Here is a 20459-nt window from a genome sequence, read left to right as displayed (position 1 = left end):
TTCAATACTTTTCTGTCCATGGAATCTGAGCCTCCTCCTAACTCTTTGGCCAATTACTTTCTGGTTCCTTACATGGACTTCTCTTCTCATTCTTACCTCTTATTTTTTTAAGTAGTTTATAGTCAAATTAGTTTCCATACAACACCAAGTACTCTTCCCCATATGTGCCCTCCTCCATCACCACCAACTCTTCTCCCCCCTTCAACCCTCAGTTCGTTCTCAGTATTCAATAGTCTCTCAAGTTTTGCATCCCTCTCTCTCCCCAACTCTCTTTCCCGCTTCCCCTCCCCCTGGTCTGCCATTAGGTTTCTCCTATTCTCCTGTTAGAACTATGAATACAAACATATTGTATCTACCTTTCTCTGCCTGACTTATTTCGCTTAGCATAACACCCTCGAGGTCCATCCACTTTGCCACAAATGGCCAGACTTCATTCTTTCTGATAGCCATGTAATACTCCATTGTATATAAAGGATATACAATGGATATATACCACATCTTCTGGATCCATTCATCAGATGATGGACATTCAGGCTCTTCCCATAATTTGGCTATTGTAGAAAGCGCCGCTATGAACATTGGGTTACATGTGCTCCTATGCATCAGCACTTCTGTATCCCTTGGGTGAATCCCTATCAGTGCTATTGCTGGGTCATAAGGGAGTTCTATGGATAGCTTTTTGAGGAACTTCCACACTGTTTTCCAGAGCGGCTGCACCAGGTACATTCCCACCAACAGTGTAGGAGGGTGCCCATTTCTCCAAATCCTCGCCAGCATCTATAGTCTCTTGATTTGTTCATTTTAGCCACTCTGACTGGCATGAGGTGGTATCTCAGTGTGGTTTTATTGGTGTTTCCCTAATGATGAGTGATGCTGAGCATCGTTTCATGTGCCTGTAGGCCATCTGGATGTACTCTTTGGAGAAGTGTCTGTGTATGTCTTCTGCCCATTGCTTCACTGGATTATTTGTTTTTTGGGTGTGGAGTTTGGTGAGTTCCCTGTAGATTTTGGATACTAGCCCTTTATCTGATATGTCATTTGCAACTATTTTTTCCCATTCTATCAGTTGCCTATTAGTTTTCTTGATTGTTTCCTTTGCAGTGCAAAGGCTTTTTATCTTGATGAGGTCCCAAGTGTTCAATTTTGATTTCACTTCTCTTGCCTTTGGGGATGTGTCAAGTACGAACTTACTGCGGTTGAGGTCAAGAAGTTGTTTCTTACTTCCTCCTCGAGGGTTTTGATGGTTTCCTGTCTCATATTCAGGTCCTTCAGCCATTTTGATCCTATTTTTGTGTATGGTGTAAGAAAGTGATCTAGCTTCATTCTTCTTCATGTTGCTGTCCAGTTCTCCCAGCACCACCTGCTAATGAGGCAGTCTTTTGTCCATCAGTTACTCTTTCCTGCTTTGTAAAAATTAGTTGGCCATACATCTGTGGGCCCAGTTCTGGGTTCTCTATTCTATTCCATTGGTCTATGTGTCTGTTTTTGTACCATTTCCATACATTCTTGATGATGACACCTTTGTAGTAGAGGCTAATGTCTGGGATTGTGATGCCTCCCGTTTTGGTTTTCTTTTTCAATATTACTTTGGCTATTCGGGGTCTTTTGTGGTTCCATATGAATTTGAGGATAGTTTATTCTGGCTTTGAGAAGAATGTTGGTGCAATTTTGATGGGGATAGCATTGAATGTGTAGACTGATTTGGGTAGTAATGACATTTTCATAATGTTTATTTTTCCAATCCATGAGCAGGGAATGCTTTTCCATTTCTTGGTGTCTTCTTCAATCTCTTTCATAAGTTTTCTATAGGTTTCATCATATAGGTCTTTTACATCCTTGGATAGGTTGACTCCTAGGTATTTTATGGCTTTTCTTGCAATCATGAATGGGATCAGTTTCTTGATTTCCCTTTTGGCTACTTCATTATTGGTGTATAGGAATGCAACTAATTTCTGTACATTGATTTTGTACCCTGAAACTTTACTGAATTCATTGATCAGTTCTAGAAGGCTTCTGGTGGAGTTGATATGCTTTTCCATGTAGAGTATCATGCCATCTGTGAAAAGTGAAAGTTTGACTTCTTCTTTGCCAATTCTGAGGCTTTTTATTTCCTTTTGTTGTCTGATTGCTGATGCTAGGACTTCCAGCACTATGCTAATCAACAGTGGTGAGAGTGGACACCCCTGTCGTGTTCCTGACCTCAGGGGGAAAGCTCTCAGTTTTTCCCCACTGAGGATAATATTGGCTGTGGGCCTTTTATAAACTGCTTTTTTAATGTTTAGGTAAGTTCCTACTATTCCTACTTTCTCAAAGGGTTTTATTAGGAAAGAGTGCTGTATTCTGTCAAATGCTTTTTCTGCATCTATCAACAGGATCATATGGTTTTTATCCTTTCTTTTGTTAATTTGATGGATCACATTGATGGATTTGCGAATATTGAACCAGCCCTGTAACCCAGGAATGAATCCCACTTGATCATGATGGATAATTCTTTTTATATGCTGTTGAATTCGATTTGCTAGTATCTTGTTGAGTATTTTTGCATCTGTATTTATTAAGGATATTGGTCTGTAGTTCTCTTTTTTGGCTGGGTCTCTGTCTGGTTTGGGTATCCAGGTGATGCTGGCTTCATAGAATGAGTTTGGAAGCTTTCCTTCTATTTCTATTTTCTGGAATAGTTTGAGAAGAATGGGTATGAGCTCTGCTTTAAATGTCTGGTAAAATTCCCCTGGGAAGCCATCTGGCCAGGGCTCTTATTCTTTGGAAGGTTTTTTATAATAGATATGATTTCTTCACTGGTTATTGGTCTATTCATGCTTTTTATCTCTTCCCGTTTGAATTTTGGCACTACAGGTGCATTTAGGAATTTGTCCATTTCTTCTAGGTTGTCCAGCTTCTTGGCATATAACTTTTCATAGTAATCTTTGATGATTGCTTGTATTTCTAAGGGATTGGTTGCGATAGATCCTTTTTCATTCATGATTTTATCTAACTGAGTGCTCACTCTTTTCTTTCTTAGGAGCCTGTCTAGAAGTTGATCAATTTTGTTTATTTTTTTCAAAGAACCAACTCTTGGTTTCATTGATCTGCTCGATTGTTTTTTGGGTTTTCTTTTTTTTTTTTTTTTGATTCTATGTTGTTTATTTCTGCCCTGATTTTTATTATTTCCTTTCTTCTTCTGGGTTTGGGTGCTCTTGCTGCTTCCCTTCTAGTTCCAGTAGGTGCTCTGTTAGACTTCGAATTTGAGCTTTTTCTAGTTTGTTGAAATTGGCCTGGATTGCAATATACTCTCCTCTTAGGACTGCCTTTGCTGCGTCCTAGAGATTTTGGATTGTTGTATTTTCGTTTGCATTTGTTTCCATATATTTTTTAATTTCTTCTCTAGTTGCCTGATTAGCCCAATCATTCTTTAGTAGGGTGTTTATTAACCTCCACATTATTGGAGGTTTTCCAGACTTCTTCCTGAGATTGATTTCAAGTTTCATACCATTGTGATCTGAAAGTGTGTATGATATGATCTCTATTCGTTTATACTTATGGTGGGCGGTTTTATGCCCCAGTATGTGATCTATCTTGGAGAATGCGCCATGTGCACTCGAAAAGAAGGTGAATTTCCTAACTTCAGGATGCAGAGTTCTAAATATATCTATCAATTCCATGTGTTCCAATGTGTCGTTCAGGTCCATTGCTTCTTTAGTGATTTTCTGTCTGGTTGATCTATCCATTGCTGTCAGTGGAGTATTAAAGTCCCCTGCAATTAGCACATTCTTATCAATAAGATTGTTTCTGTCTGTGATTAATTGTTTTATGTATTTGGGTGCTCCCCAATTGGGTGCATAGATATTTATAATTGTTAGCTCTTCCTGATGGAGAGATCCTGTAATTATTATTAAATGTCCTTCTTCATCCTTTGTTACTGTCTTTACTTTAACGTCCAGTTTGTCTTATATAAGTATGGCTACTCTGGCTTTCTTTTGGCTTCCAGTTGCATGATAGATATTCCTCCATCCCTTTATTTTCAACCTGAAGGTATCTTCAGGTCGAAAATGAGTCTCTTGTAGACAGCAAATAGATGGATTTTTTTTTTGTTATCCATTGTGCTACCCTGTGTCGTTTGGTTGGAGCATTTAGTCCATTTACATTCAGTGTTATTATTGAAAAATGTGGGTTTAGAGTCATGTGTTCTCCATAGGTTTCATGTTTATAGTGATGTCTCTGGCACCTTGTATTCTTTGCAACATTCCCCTCAGAGTTTCTCTTATGATTTCTTTTAGGGCTAGTTGCGTGGTCATGAATTCTCTCAATTTTTGTTTCTTTGGGAACACTTTTATCTCTCCTTCAATTTTGAATGACAAACTTGCTGGATAAAGGATTCTTGGCTGCATGTTTTTTCTGTTCATCATATTGAAGATTTCCAGCCATTCTTTCCTGGCCTGCCACGTTTCATTAGATAGGTCTGATACCACTCTGATAGGTTTCCATTTGTATGTGAGGGCCCTTTTCTCCCTAGCTGCTTTCAGAATTCTCTCTTTACCTTTATATTTTGCCAGTTTCACTATGATATATCATGTCGAAGGTCGATTCAAATTACACCTTTAGGGATTTCTTTGTGCCTCTTGAATTTGAATGTATACTTCTTTCCCCATATTTGGGAAATTCTCAGTTATAATTTGGTCTAGTGTCCCTTCCGGACCTTTCTCTCTGTCTTCCTCTTCAGAAATTCCTATGATAAGGATGTTGTTCCGTTTGATTGTATCACTCAGGTCTCAATTTCTCCTTTCCTGCTCCTGGATCAATTTCTCTCTCTTTTTTTCAGCTTCCTCTTTTGCTATAACTATATCTTCTAATTCACCTATTCTTCTCTCTTCCTCATCAATCCTTGAGGTGGCTCCCTCCGTTTTGTTATTCACCTAATTTATAGCCTTTTTTAAAACTCATCACACCTATTTTCAAAGTGTCTAGTCATTGTCTCAGTTGTTTCTTTGATGCTGTTTTCAATCCCAGCGATTAATATTATAACAAGTTTTAAAAATTCTTGATCTGGTATTTTCTAGATCTGCCTTGGGCATTTCTGTGGCTGTATCTTCCTGGAGATTTTTCAGGGGAGAGTTCCTTCGTTTTGTCATTTTTTCTAGTTTTCTGTCTCTTATCAGCTTTAAAAAGCTCATTGTCCACTGTGTGCCTGTTAACATTTCTCTGTTAAAGGAGACTAATTGACTGTCTAGGGCCTGTCATTTCAGGAAATATTCATTTAATGGTGTCTCTAAGTTTCTTTTGTTGTGCCTTTCAATATTTTATTTTTCTCCTCAGCAATAATTGGGACTCGCCATCATGCACACTTTGGTTTGTTTCTTGGTGTAGCCCTAAGAAGGAAAACAGACAAACAAACACAGAGGTAACAGAAGCACACAAACGCACAGACAAATCAAACAAACAAATTAAAAGGGGGAAAGGAAAGAAAGAAAAAGGATAATAAAGAGACAAAAAAAAGAGAAGAAAAAATAATAAAGGGGATCAGAGACAACAAGGAAAATGGAAAGTCTAAAAGTGTATGTCCAGATGAGGGGAGAGATAAGGATGAGATAAAGGAGAATATATCTGGATTGCAAGAAAGAAAAAAAAAAGAGGGAGAGAGGAGAAAGGAAAATAAGGAGTAAAAATTAAGAAAAAATATGTAGAAAAGGTAATAATAATAAAAAGTAAGTACAAAACAAAGAAAAAGGAAGAAAAAAGAAAAAAAGATGCAGCAGCTCCCCTTTGCGGATAGGCATGGTTTGGAGTGGTAGGTCTTGGAGGCTGCTCTCTGCCTTGGTGTCTGCAGAGAGTAGAATGGCAGCATGCCAAGCTCTGCTGTAACTTCGCACTTTAGGCCACTCTAATAATGTGGTGCAGCTGAGCCAAGTTGTATTTTCCAGGCCTGCCTCGGTTCAAAGTCCTAGTCCATGCACTTTTATGCTACCACAGATGAGATGTACTTGCTTTGGTGGCTGTCTTCTTAGGGAGAGGGATCAGTTTCTTTGGGCTGAGGCAGGGATTTTGGCGGCTGCTGCCTGAGGTGATGTGTGCTGCCTGAGAGGAGGTGCGCCCTATGAGGTGTAGTGCACGCCCTCACAGACATGCTGCAGACTCCCAGCCCTCAGTCAGGATCGTGATCTCCTAGGGGGAGGGATGAGTTTCTCTTCGGGCCAGCTGGGATTTGTGCTGCTGCTTCCTGAGGCACCAGGTGCTGCTGGAAGTGAGCTGCGAGCTCCTGCAGATGAAGGGCGAGTCCCGGTCTCCACCACTGCCAACTCCCTGCTGGTATCGCGTTGGGGTGGTGGCTATTTTTTCCCCTGTTGGCACCCGGGATTTGGGATTCCCACGGCCAATGCTGGAGGTGAAATGTGCGATGGAAATGAGGTGCGTGCTCCTGCTCCTGCAGCCACGGTCGAAATGAGTACCCCTGGGGGCCGCCATTGGGGCCACTGACTCCCCGCCGGGATGGCACAGGGCTGGAAGCTGCTTTTTCCCTTGTGCCACCCAGGTTCGGGATTCGTGCTGCCCAGCAGTTACATATGAAGTGAGAGTTTCTCTCTCCAAGAGTGGTTAAACATTCTTTATATCTTCCCCAGAGATAGTACTATGAGAGTGTTCAGTATCTCTGTTTCTTCCGTTTGTCTTAGGCTCTGCACGCTTGCCCCGTGTTGGGCTGGGGCTCCCACCTCCCCTTCCTGTCTCAGGCTGGCCCATTTTCCAATCTCCCCAGTTCGCACTCACTCACTCAGGTATCTCTGAGGTTGTCTTCTTTCTGGAGTCTGTATTTTCTCCTTCCGCTCTTGCAGATGAGAGTAATGTCCTTCTCAGTTCGATAGATGGAGCAGACGAAGTTTACAGAGTTCCCTTCCTCTCCGCCATATTGGTTCCTCCTCATTCTTATCTCTTAAATGTTAATTTCTGCTTTAAGTTTTATTTTCTATCACTTTACAGGCTTATAGACATGAACTATGAGAACTTTCAAATTTGCTCTCTAGCCTGGTCTTCATTTCCAAGTTTTACATTTCTACTCATAACTACCTACTGTGAAATCCACGCCACCTGTATTCACCAGGAACTGAACACTCTACATGCCTTAAAATGAGTACTTTCTACCCAAACTTTATTATCCTGCCCTTGTTTCTGTATTTTCTTATTTGGTTAATTGTGTCACCATGCATATAATACATAAGCTAGACAACCTCGGGCATCTTTTATTCTTGCTCGGCCCCTCAGAAAAGTTCTATAATTTTGCTCTCAAATGTCCTTTGACTGTATCGCTTCTTTCCATATTGCTTCAAATCATTGGTAGCCTCTCATCACCTCTTGAAGTAGCCTCCTACTTTACATCCCCTTAAACCTTATTTCTCAGTATTCCTTCACAGGGCTTCTAGTAGCACTTTTGTATGGTATTATTCTTCATTGTTTAAGACTGTCTTACATATTGCAGAAAGTTTTAGCATCACTGACTCCCACTGTCTAAATAACAGTCTGATCCCCTCCATATCTCGTGTCATTGTGACAACTAAAAGTACCTCCACATATTTCCAAACACGTTTAGCATAATGACTTGAGTTGAGCGTCACTGGATAAAATTGTTTTATGTAACCTTCTTCAGGCAGATGCTTCTTCCCATTCACCATCAAAAGCTTCTTTCTGCCTATAATAATTCACTCTTCACCACCCATCCATCCCCTTTCCTTGCTGGGTGACAGTTTACTTATACTTGAATGATCATTTTGAATGCCTGAATCTCTAGGAAGGCTTTACTCCACATGTCAGAAAGAATTTGTTATAATTTGCTGTATATTACCATAGTTCTTGACACAATGGTGTCATCCTCTCCTTTCCACATTAAGTATGAGCTGCTAATTCATCTTCATATCCCTATTATCTAGAACCAGTAAGTAGAAGAAAACATGTTAATTATGCTTTGTGAAAATGTAATTGTAAAATAAAAGAAAATAAGATGTGAAGAATAAAAATGAAGGGAACAAAGAAAGGAAGACAGAGAGAAAGAAAAGATACAGATTGAAGGAAATGGGATAAAGAAGAAAACAGGAAGAAGGGAAAAGAAATAAGTAAAACAGAAAGGAAGACCAAGAAATTAAAAAGGGAGGGAATGAGAGGGAAGGTAAACCAAAAAAAAAAAGGAGGGAAAAACAAAGGAAGAAAGAAAAGGAGTAAAAAGGAGAAAATAAAGGGAAGGGAAGGAAAAAAGAGAAAGAGAAAAGAAAAAGACTTAAAAATAATAGAAGAAACTGAAAACTAAGAAAAGACAGAAAGTAAGATACATAAAAACTAAATGGAAGTGAAAGAAAGAATGAACAAATTAAGAGGGATAAGAAATGAGACATAAAACGACATAAGAAAGGAAACAATAAAATTAAAAGGCAGCTATCAGAATGGGAGAAGATATTTGCAAATTACATCTGATAAAGAGTTAGTAGCCAATATCTTATAAAGAACTTATCAAAATCAAACACCCCCAAATAAATAATCCAGTTAAGAAATGGCCAGAAGACATGAACAGACATTTTCCCAAAAACAATATCCAGATGGCTAATGGACACATGAAAAGATGCTCAACATCACTCATTATCAGGGAAATACAAATCAAAACCACGATGAGATACCATCACACACCTGTCAGAATGACTAAAATTAACAACACAGGAAACTACAGATATTGGTGAGGATGGGGAGAAAGGGGGACCCTCTTGCACCATTGGTAGGAATGCAAAGTGGTGCAGCCACTCTGGAAAACAGTCTGGAAGTTACTCATAAAGTTAGAAATAGAACTATCCTATGACCCAGCAATTACACTCCTAAGTATTTACCCAAAGGATACAAAAAATACAGACTCAAAGGGGCACATGCACCCCGATGTTCACAGCAGCATTAACAATAGTTAAACTATAGAAAGAGCCCAGTATCATAAGTTACACTGGAAGAGCTGATGTATGCTAGATAATATTTTAAATACAATTGTTCATTTGTATTAAATGTAATGTAAACTTATTAAAATTTAAAGCAAAGTGGATGGACCTCAAGGATGTCATGCTAAGCGAAAAAGTCGGGTGCAGAAAGACAGATACCATAGGTTTGCACTCATAGGTCTAACAGGAGAACAAGAGAAACCTAATGGAGGACCATGGGGAGGGGAAGGGGGAAAGAGAGTTGGGGAGAGAGAGGGAGGCAAAATATGAGAGACTATTGAATACTGAAAATGAACCAAAAGTTGAGGGGGAGGAGGAGAGGGAAGGGACGTAGTAGTGATGGAGGAGGGCACTTGTGGGAAGAGCACTGCGTGTTATATGGAAACCAATTTGACAATAAACTATTTTAAAAATAAATAAAGTAAATAAAAAAGGATTAAAAATCACCAATAAACCCACAGGAATCAAACACCCTTAACCTTCTGCTGTATTTTCTCTAGAGATTTGTTTTTCTACTTTGTTAAATATAACTGTAAGCCTCCAGTACACAAAATGTTGAATCTTCATGATGTTGTTTTTAAGGCATCTGCAAAGCTGCTTAATTACATATATATATTTACCAGTTCCCATTGCTACTCCTTCCTCTAGAATTCCAAAGCCAAATTCTGGTGCTGCCTTTTCCATTAACTCAGTATTTTTGTCTTGTGTTTGGAGAGCTACTCCCAATGGTCTCTCTCAATCTTCACAGGAGATCAAGCCCCCAGGGAAAGAATGAAGGAGACTTAAGATTCAAGAAATCATCTAGGAGTAAGAATCAATACAGCTTGATGGAGAAAGGGCAAGACAGCAAAAAAATAATAAAGCCAAGATATTTAACCTGAGTTAATAATCATCCTCCTCCATCCAAGTCTCTGTCTTTTCCTCTCATTAGTAAAGTAACTAAATAGAGATTACCTCAAAATTGTTCTACCACTAATATCATCATCTTCATCATCATCATCATCATCATCTAGTAATAGATTGTTATCTATTACTCATGCATTCTTGATATAGATAAAAGAGTTTGAAAGGTCTGGAAAATGCAAAGGTAAAAAGAGCCTGGGCTTTTGTTAATAATTAAGGAATCTTGATTCTTTTAAGTCTTTACTCTAATAAACCCATTCACTCCCTCTCCCCCCATATCACCAACTAGAATGTTTTTAAACCATCAACAGCAACTTTCCTTGGGCCTCCTTTTGTGTGGTACAAAAATAATTTTATTTATCCAAAGTAAGAGTAAGCGTGGGGAGACATAAAGACTTGGCTGGAGAGCCTGGCAGGAAGGAGAATAAACCCAGGGTTTGGTTTTGGGTTCAAGGCTAGAAAGGAGTTTCTTTTTTTATTCCCCTTCCTCTTTTGCTTCTTCTCTGACTTCTCTGCCTGTTTTCCTTCCTTCCTCCCTTCTTTCCTTCTTTCCTTCCTGGAAAGTCTTTCTCATTGAGAAGTTTCCCACCCTAGGCTTTACTACAAACATCTGTGTCTGTTGTTTTTTTTTCATCTGCATAAACCATTGTTTCTAATTTGCTAGCAACAACTCTCCTTAACCAAGAAAGTATCCCAGGTGGATGGGCAGATATGAAGTCCCAAGAGGTCTGTGGAGATCAGCTTTATGTCAAATGTTTTTCAAACCTAGTGCCAGACTGAAATCATTAAATTGTCAAGGAGACTAGTTTGGTTTAGGATTTTTTTTTTTACCAAATACAAATTGAATTTACAGAACTAAAATACAAGTTTAGTGGAGACTGTATGGAATTGACTGATTTTTCTGACAAATGCTATTGCAACGTACCACCTGAAAAAAAAATACTTCTAGAAACTGCAAGGGAAAAGCCCTATTGCATTATAAAATGTCAGACATAGATGGAATTTAAAGAAATATTCTAGTCAATTTTCTTTATGAAAGAAAGATAGGGAAATGAGGGAAAGAGATAGAGAAAGAGGGGAAAGGGGAGGGGGATGAACAATGGGAGAGAGAAAGGGAGGGAGAGAAAGGAAAGGAATGGGGGAGGAAAGGGGGAAGATGGGAAAGGACAAAGAAGGAGAGAGGGAGGGTGGTGGGTCAGAGAAAAAAAGAAGGAAGAAATCCTGCCACAGGGTAGGGCTTGATTAGACCAAAATTAAATAGCAAATTAATGAAAGACCTTGGGCTAAAAGTTTTATGTTCTGGTTCCTGGGCTGAAACTGTTACATCACACCCCACCCCACTCCCACCAGAAGTTTGCACAAATCCTCATAGAATATCAGAGTTAAAAGCACTTACTAGATAGGCTTGGTAGCGTAGCCGAGCGGTCTAAAAGCACTTACTAGATAGGTATATCTCATGGACCTCCCTCAAAATGCAAGTAGTTTATCTACAAAATTTCTACATAGCCATGGGAGTACACAGCCAAGTCCACCCTCTACCTATATGAGTTGCCCTGTTGCCGGGCAGTATCCATTTATCTTTCCTGTTGTTCCAGAAAATAGCTTCCTAAGCTCTTTATTTTTTGCCTACAGCTAAGAAAAAATCCAAATAACCAGAACATAGAGTGCACATTGAGGAGATAGGAGACAAGAGTGTTTTGAAAACTTCCCATGAATTCTCAACTTGTCTTCTTTTCTCTTCACAGACCTCCCTCACCCAGCAGCATGCTGACAGAGCCTTTCAGCATAGGGGCAGCTGTTAAGTCACTTACCAGGGTTGTCAGGCTGCATGATGGCCATGACAAAGGTATGAGGAAAGAGCATGGCTGCACTCTTCCTCATACCCTGAAGCTGCACAGTGTTGCCCTGGAACATGACCCCATGCACATCAGTCTCTGTGCCCAGGCCAAGCAGGTGCCAGGCCACAGTGTCACCCTTGCACATGTCCAGTCTGGGCAGGTTAGAGAACAGAAACCCATTAATAGCTGAAAAACAAAAACACAAGACAAAACAGGAGGATAAAAACAAATTCCTCAGGCACTGGCCAGCAGCAAGCATCAGTTCTGTACTATGGTTTCCCACAATTTTAAATTTAAGATTAATCCTCAACTCCTCTGCCTTCTTGTCTAAGCCACTTTAGTTCTACTTATGAAGATCTGCCTCTTTGGGATAAGGGCCCAACTGTCATTTCTGAACTCACCCTCTTTCCCTCCTATACCACACTTCACATTCTTGCAAAACTGAAATCCTTTCCACTACCACAACTCTTTCACACACACACACACACACACACACACACACACACACACACACACACACAGAGGATACCGGCGTCTACTATTCCCACTCTCTTGAAACTCTCTTCTGTGGCACCACACTTTCCTGGTTTTCTTACAACCTCTCTGATTATTCCTCTTTCATCTTGTTCTTTTTTTCATCCCTCCATAAAGTATTGGGGTTCCCTCAAGCTTCCATATTCATGTTTCAATCTGTCTATTTTTACTTCACGGTTACTGCCCAATATCTGGATATCATCATTTATGGCCTGAATTCCTGCAAAAAACCTCTCCCTGGTGCCCTTGCCGTCAGTATTTCCTCCTACCCTATCTCATACAGAGCCACACACTATTCCTTGGAGCTTTATTTGTCTCTGTATCCTCAAGGTCTTAAACATGCTAGGTGCTTACAAAACACATGTTGAGTTTTCACATGCCATTCCCTCTGCCTGGAATAACATTTTCCTCTGGTTTCTCCACAACAAACTGCTACTCATTCATTATGCCCCCGCTCAAATGTCACCTCCTCTGTGAAACAGAGTTATTTCTCTCTCTACCTTCTCCTTTCTCATTCTCTCTCATTTCCATGAAATTTTCTCCTTACAAAATTTTTCCATATCACTTATCACAGAATCCAATTATTTACTTACAAATGTATCCCCACATTATATTGACCTAGAAGGAAGCACATTATTTTTTATGTATTGGTATGACTGCCCAAGCACCTGACATGTTGTCTGGTACTATTCAAACTGAAATGAACTTTGTTCACAGGATTGGTTTATTTATTCCAGCTGATATAACTGGTTATGAGAACCAAGAGAAACAATCAAAAGACAACACACTCATTCATGACTCCCTCCCTTCCTTCAAACTCCTCTTGAAAATACAGGGAAGCCTGCTTAAAGCTGACCCCTTTTCAATGTCCTCACATCCACTGGAACCACCTTTAGTGAGTAACCCTACTTGTTAATTCCTCAAAATGCTGATGAGAACACTGCTAATCTCCTGATTCTGCTTCCCTTGCCTGCAATGTATAATTGAAAACCTATTTAGCTTTCAAAACCAGCTCAAGTACTCCCTTCTCCCAAGAATTCTTTAATTTTATTGTTCCTCATTAACTTTCTCCTATGAATTACATGTCACTTGGAAGGTATTTCACATAATTTAGGACTTAATTATAATTGATCTTGGATTGTTCTATAATTATTTCATGTGTGTTATTAGTCTTGTTTCATTGCAAAATACTGGGACCTCTTTGCAAACTTGGGACCATGTCTTCCCATTTACTCACTCACCCACCTACATAACTACTCATTAATTTGATTGTTCACTTGCTCAATAATCATTTACTTTGTATTAGAAAATGTAGACTATACATAACAATAAACAATGCCCACCTTTCAAAAAACTACACTCTAGTTGAAGTCAAAAGCCATGTAACAAATAACTATATAGAATACGCTGTTAAAATAGTCTGCTAAAAAGCAATAGTGATTCAGAAGAGGGTGTCATTATCCTGGGACTAGGTGATAAAAAAATGGTTACATGGATGAAGTAGCTTCTGTGTAAGACTTTAGAGAATTGAAAGAATTTCCACAGGCTAAAGGCAAAATTATAAGGAAAGGCACTTAAGCTGAGGGCAAAGCACTGTAAAAGCATAAAGTCAGAAAAATACAAGGTATGTCTATATTGAGAAAAATAGCCCCATTTGGCAGGAGTATGGAGTTGGGGGGTAGGGGTAGTGGTCAATAATGGAGAAGGAGATAAGACTGGAAAAGTATCATCCATTTATTCTCCTCACTCTCTACTGGATGCCTTGTTTGCAATTTTCATTTCATAGCACTTTTTCCAATGTCCCCCATACTGTGTAACACAAGATAGAGCCCAAAAAGGTGCAAATCATAAGATATGTTGTCTTAGATAGAATTCTTCAATCTAGCTTATCTTTTGAGTAGAGTTGACCATGGGATCAGTGCTTTCACAGATGGAACATGATTAAGGTTAGGTTGGGTTTTTACTTATAGCCTCACAATTGTTTCTCAGGGCAAAAGTACTCCCCATACCATGCATCCGATTGGAGTCTTGGAAGCCTTTGACATCCTCTGAGAGCAGTCGGGGATCCAACATAGCAGTTGCTTGATTGGCATTGCTGTACCAACTCTTGTTTTCATCCAACACAGTAAAAAGAAGAAAAAATTCCTTATCCACCCCTTTCTGTAGGTCCATGGAAGAGAACACAAGAAAAAAAATGACTACGGTTTAAGCAGTTGTGGATTGTGCATCTCCAGACCTAAAAAGCTCTGATTCTTTCTTATTTATTTTTCTAGATACAGAGTCAAGCCCATACCACCTACCTAGGGTTATAGTTATTGCTACACAGTTTTTACTCTGGCAATTTCAATTTTTTTAATGTTTATTTATTTTTGAAAGAGAAAGAGACAAAGTGCAAGCAGGGAAGGGGCAGAAATAGAGGGAGACAGAATTTGAAGCAAGGCCCAGGCTCCAAGCTGTCAGCACAGAGCCCGATGAAGGGTTCAAAACCACACACAGAGCTGAAGTTGGATATTCAGCCAACTGAGCCACCCAGGCGCCATTTCTCTGATAATTTCAAAATGAGGGTGGGAGAAAGAGGTCAGAATAAATTGACAAAACTGGAGGGGAGGAATATATGAAAGTGGATAGGGAAGAAGTGCAAAATGGGGATTATGGAGAAATAAAGAGTGTGATAGAAGAGAGCCTGGAGTCACGTGTGGAAAGATGTGAGGAAAAACGGCTTGGAGATCAAGAGAATTCTCTGACCAGAGAGGATTAGAGAACAAAAGGATATAAAATTGTTATTAATGTGCTTTTATTATTAATATCATCATCATCACCATTATTATTACTTCCAATATTTACTTAGGGCTTATTATGTGCCAGACACTGCAATGAAGCTCTGAACATGGATTATTTTAATTAATACTCACAAAACCCAAGATATCTGCTTTTATTGTTAACCTTTACTACAGATGAAGAAGTTGAGGCACAGGGAGTTTAAGCACCTTGCCCAAGGATAGACAGCTAGAAATGTTGAAGTGGATATGAAGGAACACAAATATTAAAAGATATTTAGAAATTAGGGTCACTCTGGACAGTGACATGCAAAAGAATTAAATTGGACAACTTTCTTACATCATACACAACAATAAATTCAAAATGGATGAAAGGCCTAAATGTGAGACGGAAACCATCAAAATCCTACAGGAGAACACAGACAGCAACCTCTTTGACCTCAGCCGCAGCAACTACTTACTAGACATGTCTCCAGAGGCAAGGGAAATAAAAACAAAAATGAACTATTGGGACCTCATCAGGATAAAAGACTTCTGCACAGTGAAGGGCACAATGAACAAAACTAAAAGGCACCCAACAGAATGGGAAAATGTTTTGCAAATGACATATCTGAAAAAAGGTTAGTATCAAAATTCCATAAATAACTTATCAAACTCAACACCCAAAAAACAAATAATCCAGTGAAGAAATAGGCAGAAGACACGAAGAGACACTTTTCCAAAGAAGACATCCAGATGGCTAACAGACACATGAACAGATGCTCAACATCACTCATCATACAGGACAAACAAATCAAAATCACAAAGAGATACCATCTCACACCTGTCAGAGTGGCTAACATTAACAACTCAGGAAACAGCAGATGTTGGTGAGGATGGGGAGAAAGGGGAACCCTTTTACACTGCTGGTGGAAAGCAAACTGGAGCAGCCACTCTGGGAAACAGTATGGAGTTTTGCCAAAAAATTAAAGATAGAACTACCCTATAACCCACCTATCGCACTATTAGGTATTTATCTAAAGAATACTAAAATGCTAATGTGAAGGGGCATATGCACCCCAGTGTTTATAGTAGTGCTATCAACAATAGCCAAATTACGGAAATAGCACAAATGTCCATCATTTGATATGAATAAAGAAGATGTGGTATATATAAACAATGGAATACTACTTGGCAATGTAAAGGAATGAAATTTTGCCATTTGCAATAACATAGATCGAACTAGAATGTAATACTAAGAGAAATAAGTCAGTCAGAAAAAGACAAATATGATATGATTTTACTCATATGTGAAATTTGAGAAACACAACAAATGAACATAGGGGAAAGGAAGGAAAAATATGATAAAAACAGTAAGGTAGGCAAACCATAAGAGACTCTTAAATAGAGAGAAAAAAACTGAGGGTTACTGGAGCGGAAGTGGGTGGGAGGATAGGTTAAGTTGGTGTTGGACATTAAGAAGGGCACTTGGGATGAGCATTTGGTATCATATTTAGAGTTGAATCACTGGGCTCTATTCCAGAATTCATGACAACACTCTATGTTAACTCACTTTAAGTGTATCCCAATGTTCATAGCAGCAGTATTACATAGCAATGAGGAAGAATGAAATATGGCCATTTGTAAGAAAGTGTATGGACCTAGAGGGTGTCATGCTAAGTGAAATAAATCAGGCAGAGAAGGATATATACCATATGTGTGCACTCATAGGTCTAACAGGAGAAACTTAACAGAGGATCGGGAGGGTGGGAAGGGGGAAAGAGAGTTGGGGAGAGAGAGGGATGCAAAACTTGAGAGACTATTGAATACTGAAAATGAACACAGGGTAGAAGGGGAAGGAGGAGGGGGAAGGGAGGTGGTGGTAATGGAGGAGGGCACTTGTGGGGAAGAGCACTGGATGTTTTATGGAAACCAATTTGACAATAAACTATTAAAAAATAAAATACAAAAAATTTCCACTTAAGAAATGAGAAAGACATTCACAAAATTAAGATCGAGGTTTAGGGGAAACTGAGGTTTAAAAATGAGGAGGTTATTATAGAATAAAAAATAAAAAGAAATAGAGACTAAGAAAGATGTTTGTGAATGAAAGAATAGCATGCAAAGTAGCATGAGGTCGCCAAGTATTCATTTCTGATTAAATAGCTTGGTTTTTATTTTCCATTCCCTTATCTCTAGAACACATTTCCATTTTTCATTCCTATGTGGCAGCACATCCTTATCTTCTTCCCAGCAGGCTTTCCAGTCATAAACCTTGGCAATACCTGTTTGCCATCTGCCCCCAAGGCACCAGCCTTGCACACCAATAGGGGCCCCACCAGACCGGAATTCGTATCTCTTATGGGATCTGCAGCAGAGAAGTACATCCACGTGAGACAGGCAGGATCTCGAGCAGCAGGTCCAGCATAGGAGGGGACTGTCCAGCGATATGTTACTTTCTCAAAGGGCTTGGCCACCAAGCCTCGGTTGGATGAGCCTGCAGTGAAAAAAATATGACTAATTATCATATTCATTACAGTGAGAATCAACAGCTCCAAAGAATGTGGCAAAAATTATAAACTACAAGTTATTTTTGAGTAGCAGCAATATGCAATATAGAATATTAAAATGAATCCTAGGTAGGAGTGAAGAGACAAAAGTTAGCTTCTCGTTCTGCCAATAGTTGTTATGCAAAATGGGGAAATTTAAATTTTGCCAAGTTTCAATTGTCTAAACTCATAAGACTGAAGGATTATTAGGGTCTTTAAAACTTATTGGTCCTCTTTGGTTAGGTTTATTCCTAGGTATCTTTTGTTTTTTGGTGCAGTAAATGGAAAAGATTCATTGATTTCTCTTTCTACTGTTTCATTATTGGTGTATAAATGCACAGGACGGCTGTGCATGTTGGCACAGGATTTTGAGAGTTGCCAGCAAGCCAGCCACACTGCACGCAAGATGGCAGCACAAGACACCTGGCGCGAACCGGCCTCCAGGGAGGTACAGAGCCAAGCCACTGGATGCAGGGAGAGAAATCCGACCCTCTCAGTGGGCTTGCGATCCAGTGGGCCCAGCAGCCCAAAGACCTCAGGTGGAGCCAGGGAAGGGTTGGATCTCCAATCCCCCTGCACAGTCCCGACAAGAAAGCTACCTGGCTGCCAGAGGTTATTTTATCTGTGGCGGAAACTTATAAAGTGGGTGGGCTAGATTTGAAGGCCTAGTGTACCTTGGAAAACTGAAACAATTTGACCCGCCCATGGCACGGGGGGGGGGCAGGGGTTGGAACCAAGAGAGTGGCTGGCAATACATGATCTGAGAGGGACTTGAGGTGTCACCATTCTTTTCCCTGCATCCACTAAGGCAGGGCCTCAGAGACCAGGCCCAGAGACCTGACATATGCACATCAAACCACGCTCACCCACGCTAGAGACATGGATTCTTCTCTTCGTGTTATTTTTTAATATTTTTTCAATTTTTTCTATCCCAATTATTTTTCATTTTTAAGCTTCCATAATTTTTTCTTTTGTTTTCTCCTCTCTATTTTCCTATTTCATCCTTCTCTCTCTTTTCCCCCTGGAGTGTGGGAAAGACCAACATTTAACACTGCTGTGATTAGATCAACCCTTATCCAGATATTTTTCACTTATCTCATTCTTATCTCTCTCCTCCACAGGTTTTAGGCTCTCAGATTGTCCTTTATCTCTGGCAGTCTCTGTGCCCTTGAGTTTGTGTGTGTGTGTGTGTGTGTGTGTGTGTGGTTGTTGTTGTTTTCTCTTTCTCCTTTCCTGTCCTCTCTTTTCTTTCCTGCTCCCTTTTTTTACTTTCCCAATTGGTTAGCTTGTTTACCGGATCTATCAGTGCATTTGCATGCTTTTGTTTCCTGTGTGTTTGCCTGTTTTCCTTTTCAGGCTATCTCAGAAAACAGGCCAAAGCACACAGAGAGGAAAGTCTTAAATATCACTGAGTAAGGGAATATATTAATCACAAGCACAGCAAGAGAAACTGAGAGACACCATTGAAAGAACATCGCCTGAAACGACAGGACCGGACAGTGAAAGAGCCTCTTTTAATAGAGCCATATTAACAGGCACACAGTGCAAAAAGAGCTTTTAAAACTGATAATAGACAGAAAGCTACCCAAAATGATGAAACGAAAGAACTCTCCTCTAAAGAAACTCCAGAAAGAAATTACAGCGACAGAACTGCTCAAAAGAGACACAAGCAACATAACTCAACAAGAATTTAGAACGGTTATCATAAAATTAATCACTGAGCTTGAAAAAAGCATAGAAGCTGTCAGAGAAGATACTGTTACAAAGACTAGGAACCTTCAAAATAGCTGTGATGAGTTAAAAAAAAGGCTATAAATGAGGTGAATAATAAGATAGAGGCTGCCAATGCAAGGATTGAAGAAGCAGAGAGGGAAAATAGGTGAATTAGAAGACATAGTTATAGCAAAAGAAGAAGCTGAGGAAATGAGAGAGAAACTGACACAGGAGCATGAAAGGAGAATAAGAGACCTGAGTGACACAACCAAACAGAACAATATCTGTATCATAGGAGTTCCTGAAGAGTAAGAAAGAGAAAAATGTCATAAAGGGGTATTGAACGAAACTATACACAAAAATTACCCCACTATGGAGAAAGAGAAACACATTGAAATTCAAGAGACATACGTCACTTCCCTAAGATGTAACTTAAACTAACCTTCAGCATGACATATCATAGTGAAACTGTAAAAAATGTAAAGAGAGAATTCTGAAAGCAGCTGGGGATAAAAGGGCCTTAACATACAAAGGGAAACCTATCAGAGTGGTTACAGGCCTATCTAATAAAATTTGTCAGGTCATAAAGGAATGGCAGGAAATCTTCAATGTGATGAACAAGAAAAATATGCAACCAAGAATTCTTTATCCAGCAGGCCTGTCATTCAAAATAGAAGTAGAGATAAAAGTTTTCCCATATAAACAAATGTTGTGAGAATTCATCACCACCAAACCAGCCCTACAAGAAATCCTAAGGACTCTATGAGGGAAATGTTGCAAGAAATATAAGGTAGAAGAGATATCACTCCAAACATGCAATCTAGAGGGAACACAATGAATCTAAACACACATTTTTCAATAATAACACTGAATGTAAATGGACTGAATGCCCTAAACGACACAGGACAGCACAATTGATCAAAAACCAAAATGCACCTATTTTCTGTCTACAAGAGACTGACCTTAGACATGAAGCCACCTTCAGATTGAAAGTAAGGGGATGGAGAAATATCTACCATGTGACTAGACACCAAAAGACAGCGGAGTAGCCACACTCATATCAGACAAACTGGACTTTAACGTAAAGGCAGTAACAAAAGATGAAGAAGGACATTATATAATAATTACAGGGTCCCTCCATCAGGAAGATATAACAATTATAAACATCTACGTGCCAAATTCGGGAGCTCCCAATAATATAAAACAACTAATCAC

General features: G+C 39.5%; 1 protein-coding gene across 8 annotated transcripts in view; it reads right to left on the bottom strand.

The window, feature by feature from the left end:
• The window catches only part of HEPH (hephaestin), a 129578-nt gene that overhangs the window by 53899 nt on the left and 55220 nt on the right, over positions 1 to 20459 (bottom strand). For 4 of the 8 annotated variants that reach the window (XM_029930284.1, XM_029930289.1, XM_029930290.1 and 1 more), the window contains exons 9-11: positions 17268 to 17479; positions 14236 to 14386; positions 11666 to 11878 (exon numbers count right to left, since the gene is read on the bottom strand). The exons of 2 other annotated variants lie outside the window; for them this stretch is intronic. In XM_029930284.1, coding sequence (XP_029786144.1) covers positions 11666 to 11878; positions 14236 to 14386; positions 17268 to 17479 — 576 coding nt within the window. The remainder of the gene's footprint in view (positions 1 to 11665; positions 11879 to 14235; positions 14387 to 17267; positions 17480 to 20459) is intronic. 2 more of the 8 variants (XM_029930286.1, XM_029930287.1) reach the window with 1 other exon arrangement.

This window comes from Suricata suricatta, chromosome X (assembly GCF_006229205.1).
Source record: "Suricata suricatta isolate VVHF042 chromosome X, meerkat_22Aug2017_6uvM2_HiC, whole genome shotgun sequence".
Classification (NCBI taxonomy): Eukaryota; Metazoa; Chordata; class Mammalia; order Carnivora; family Herpestidae; genus Suricata; species Suricata suricatta.
This window is presented reverse-complemented; position numbering and strand designations above follow the sequence as displayed.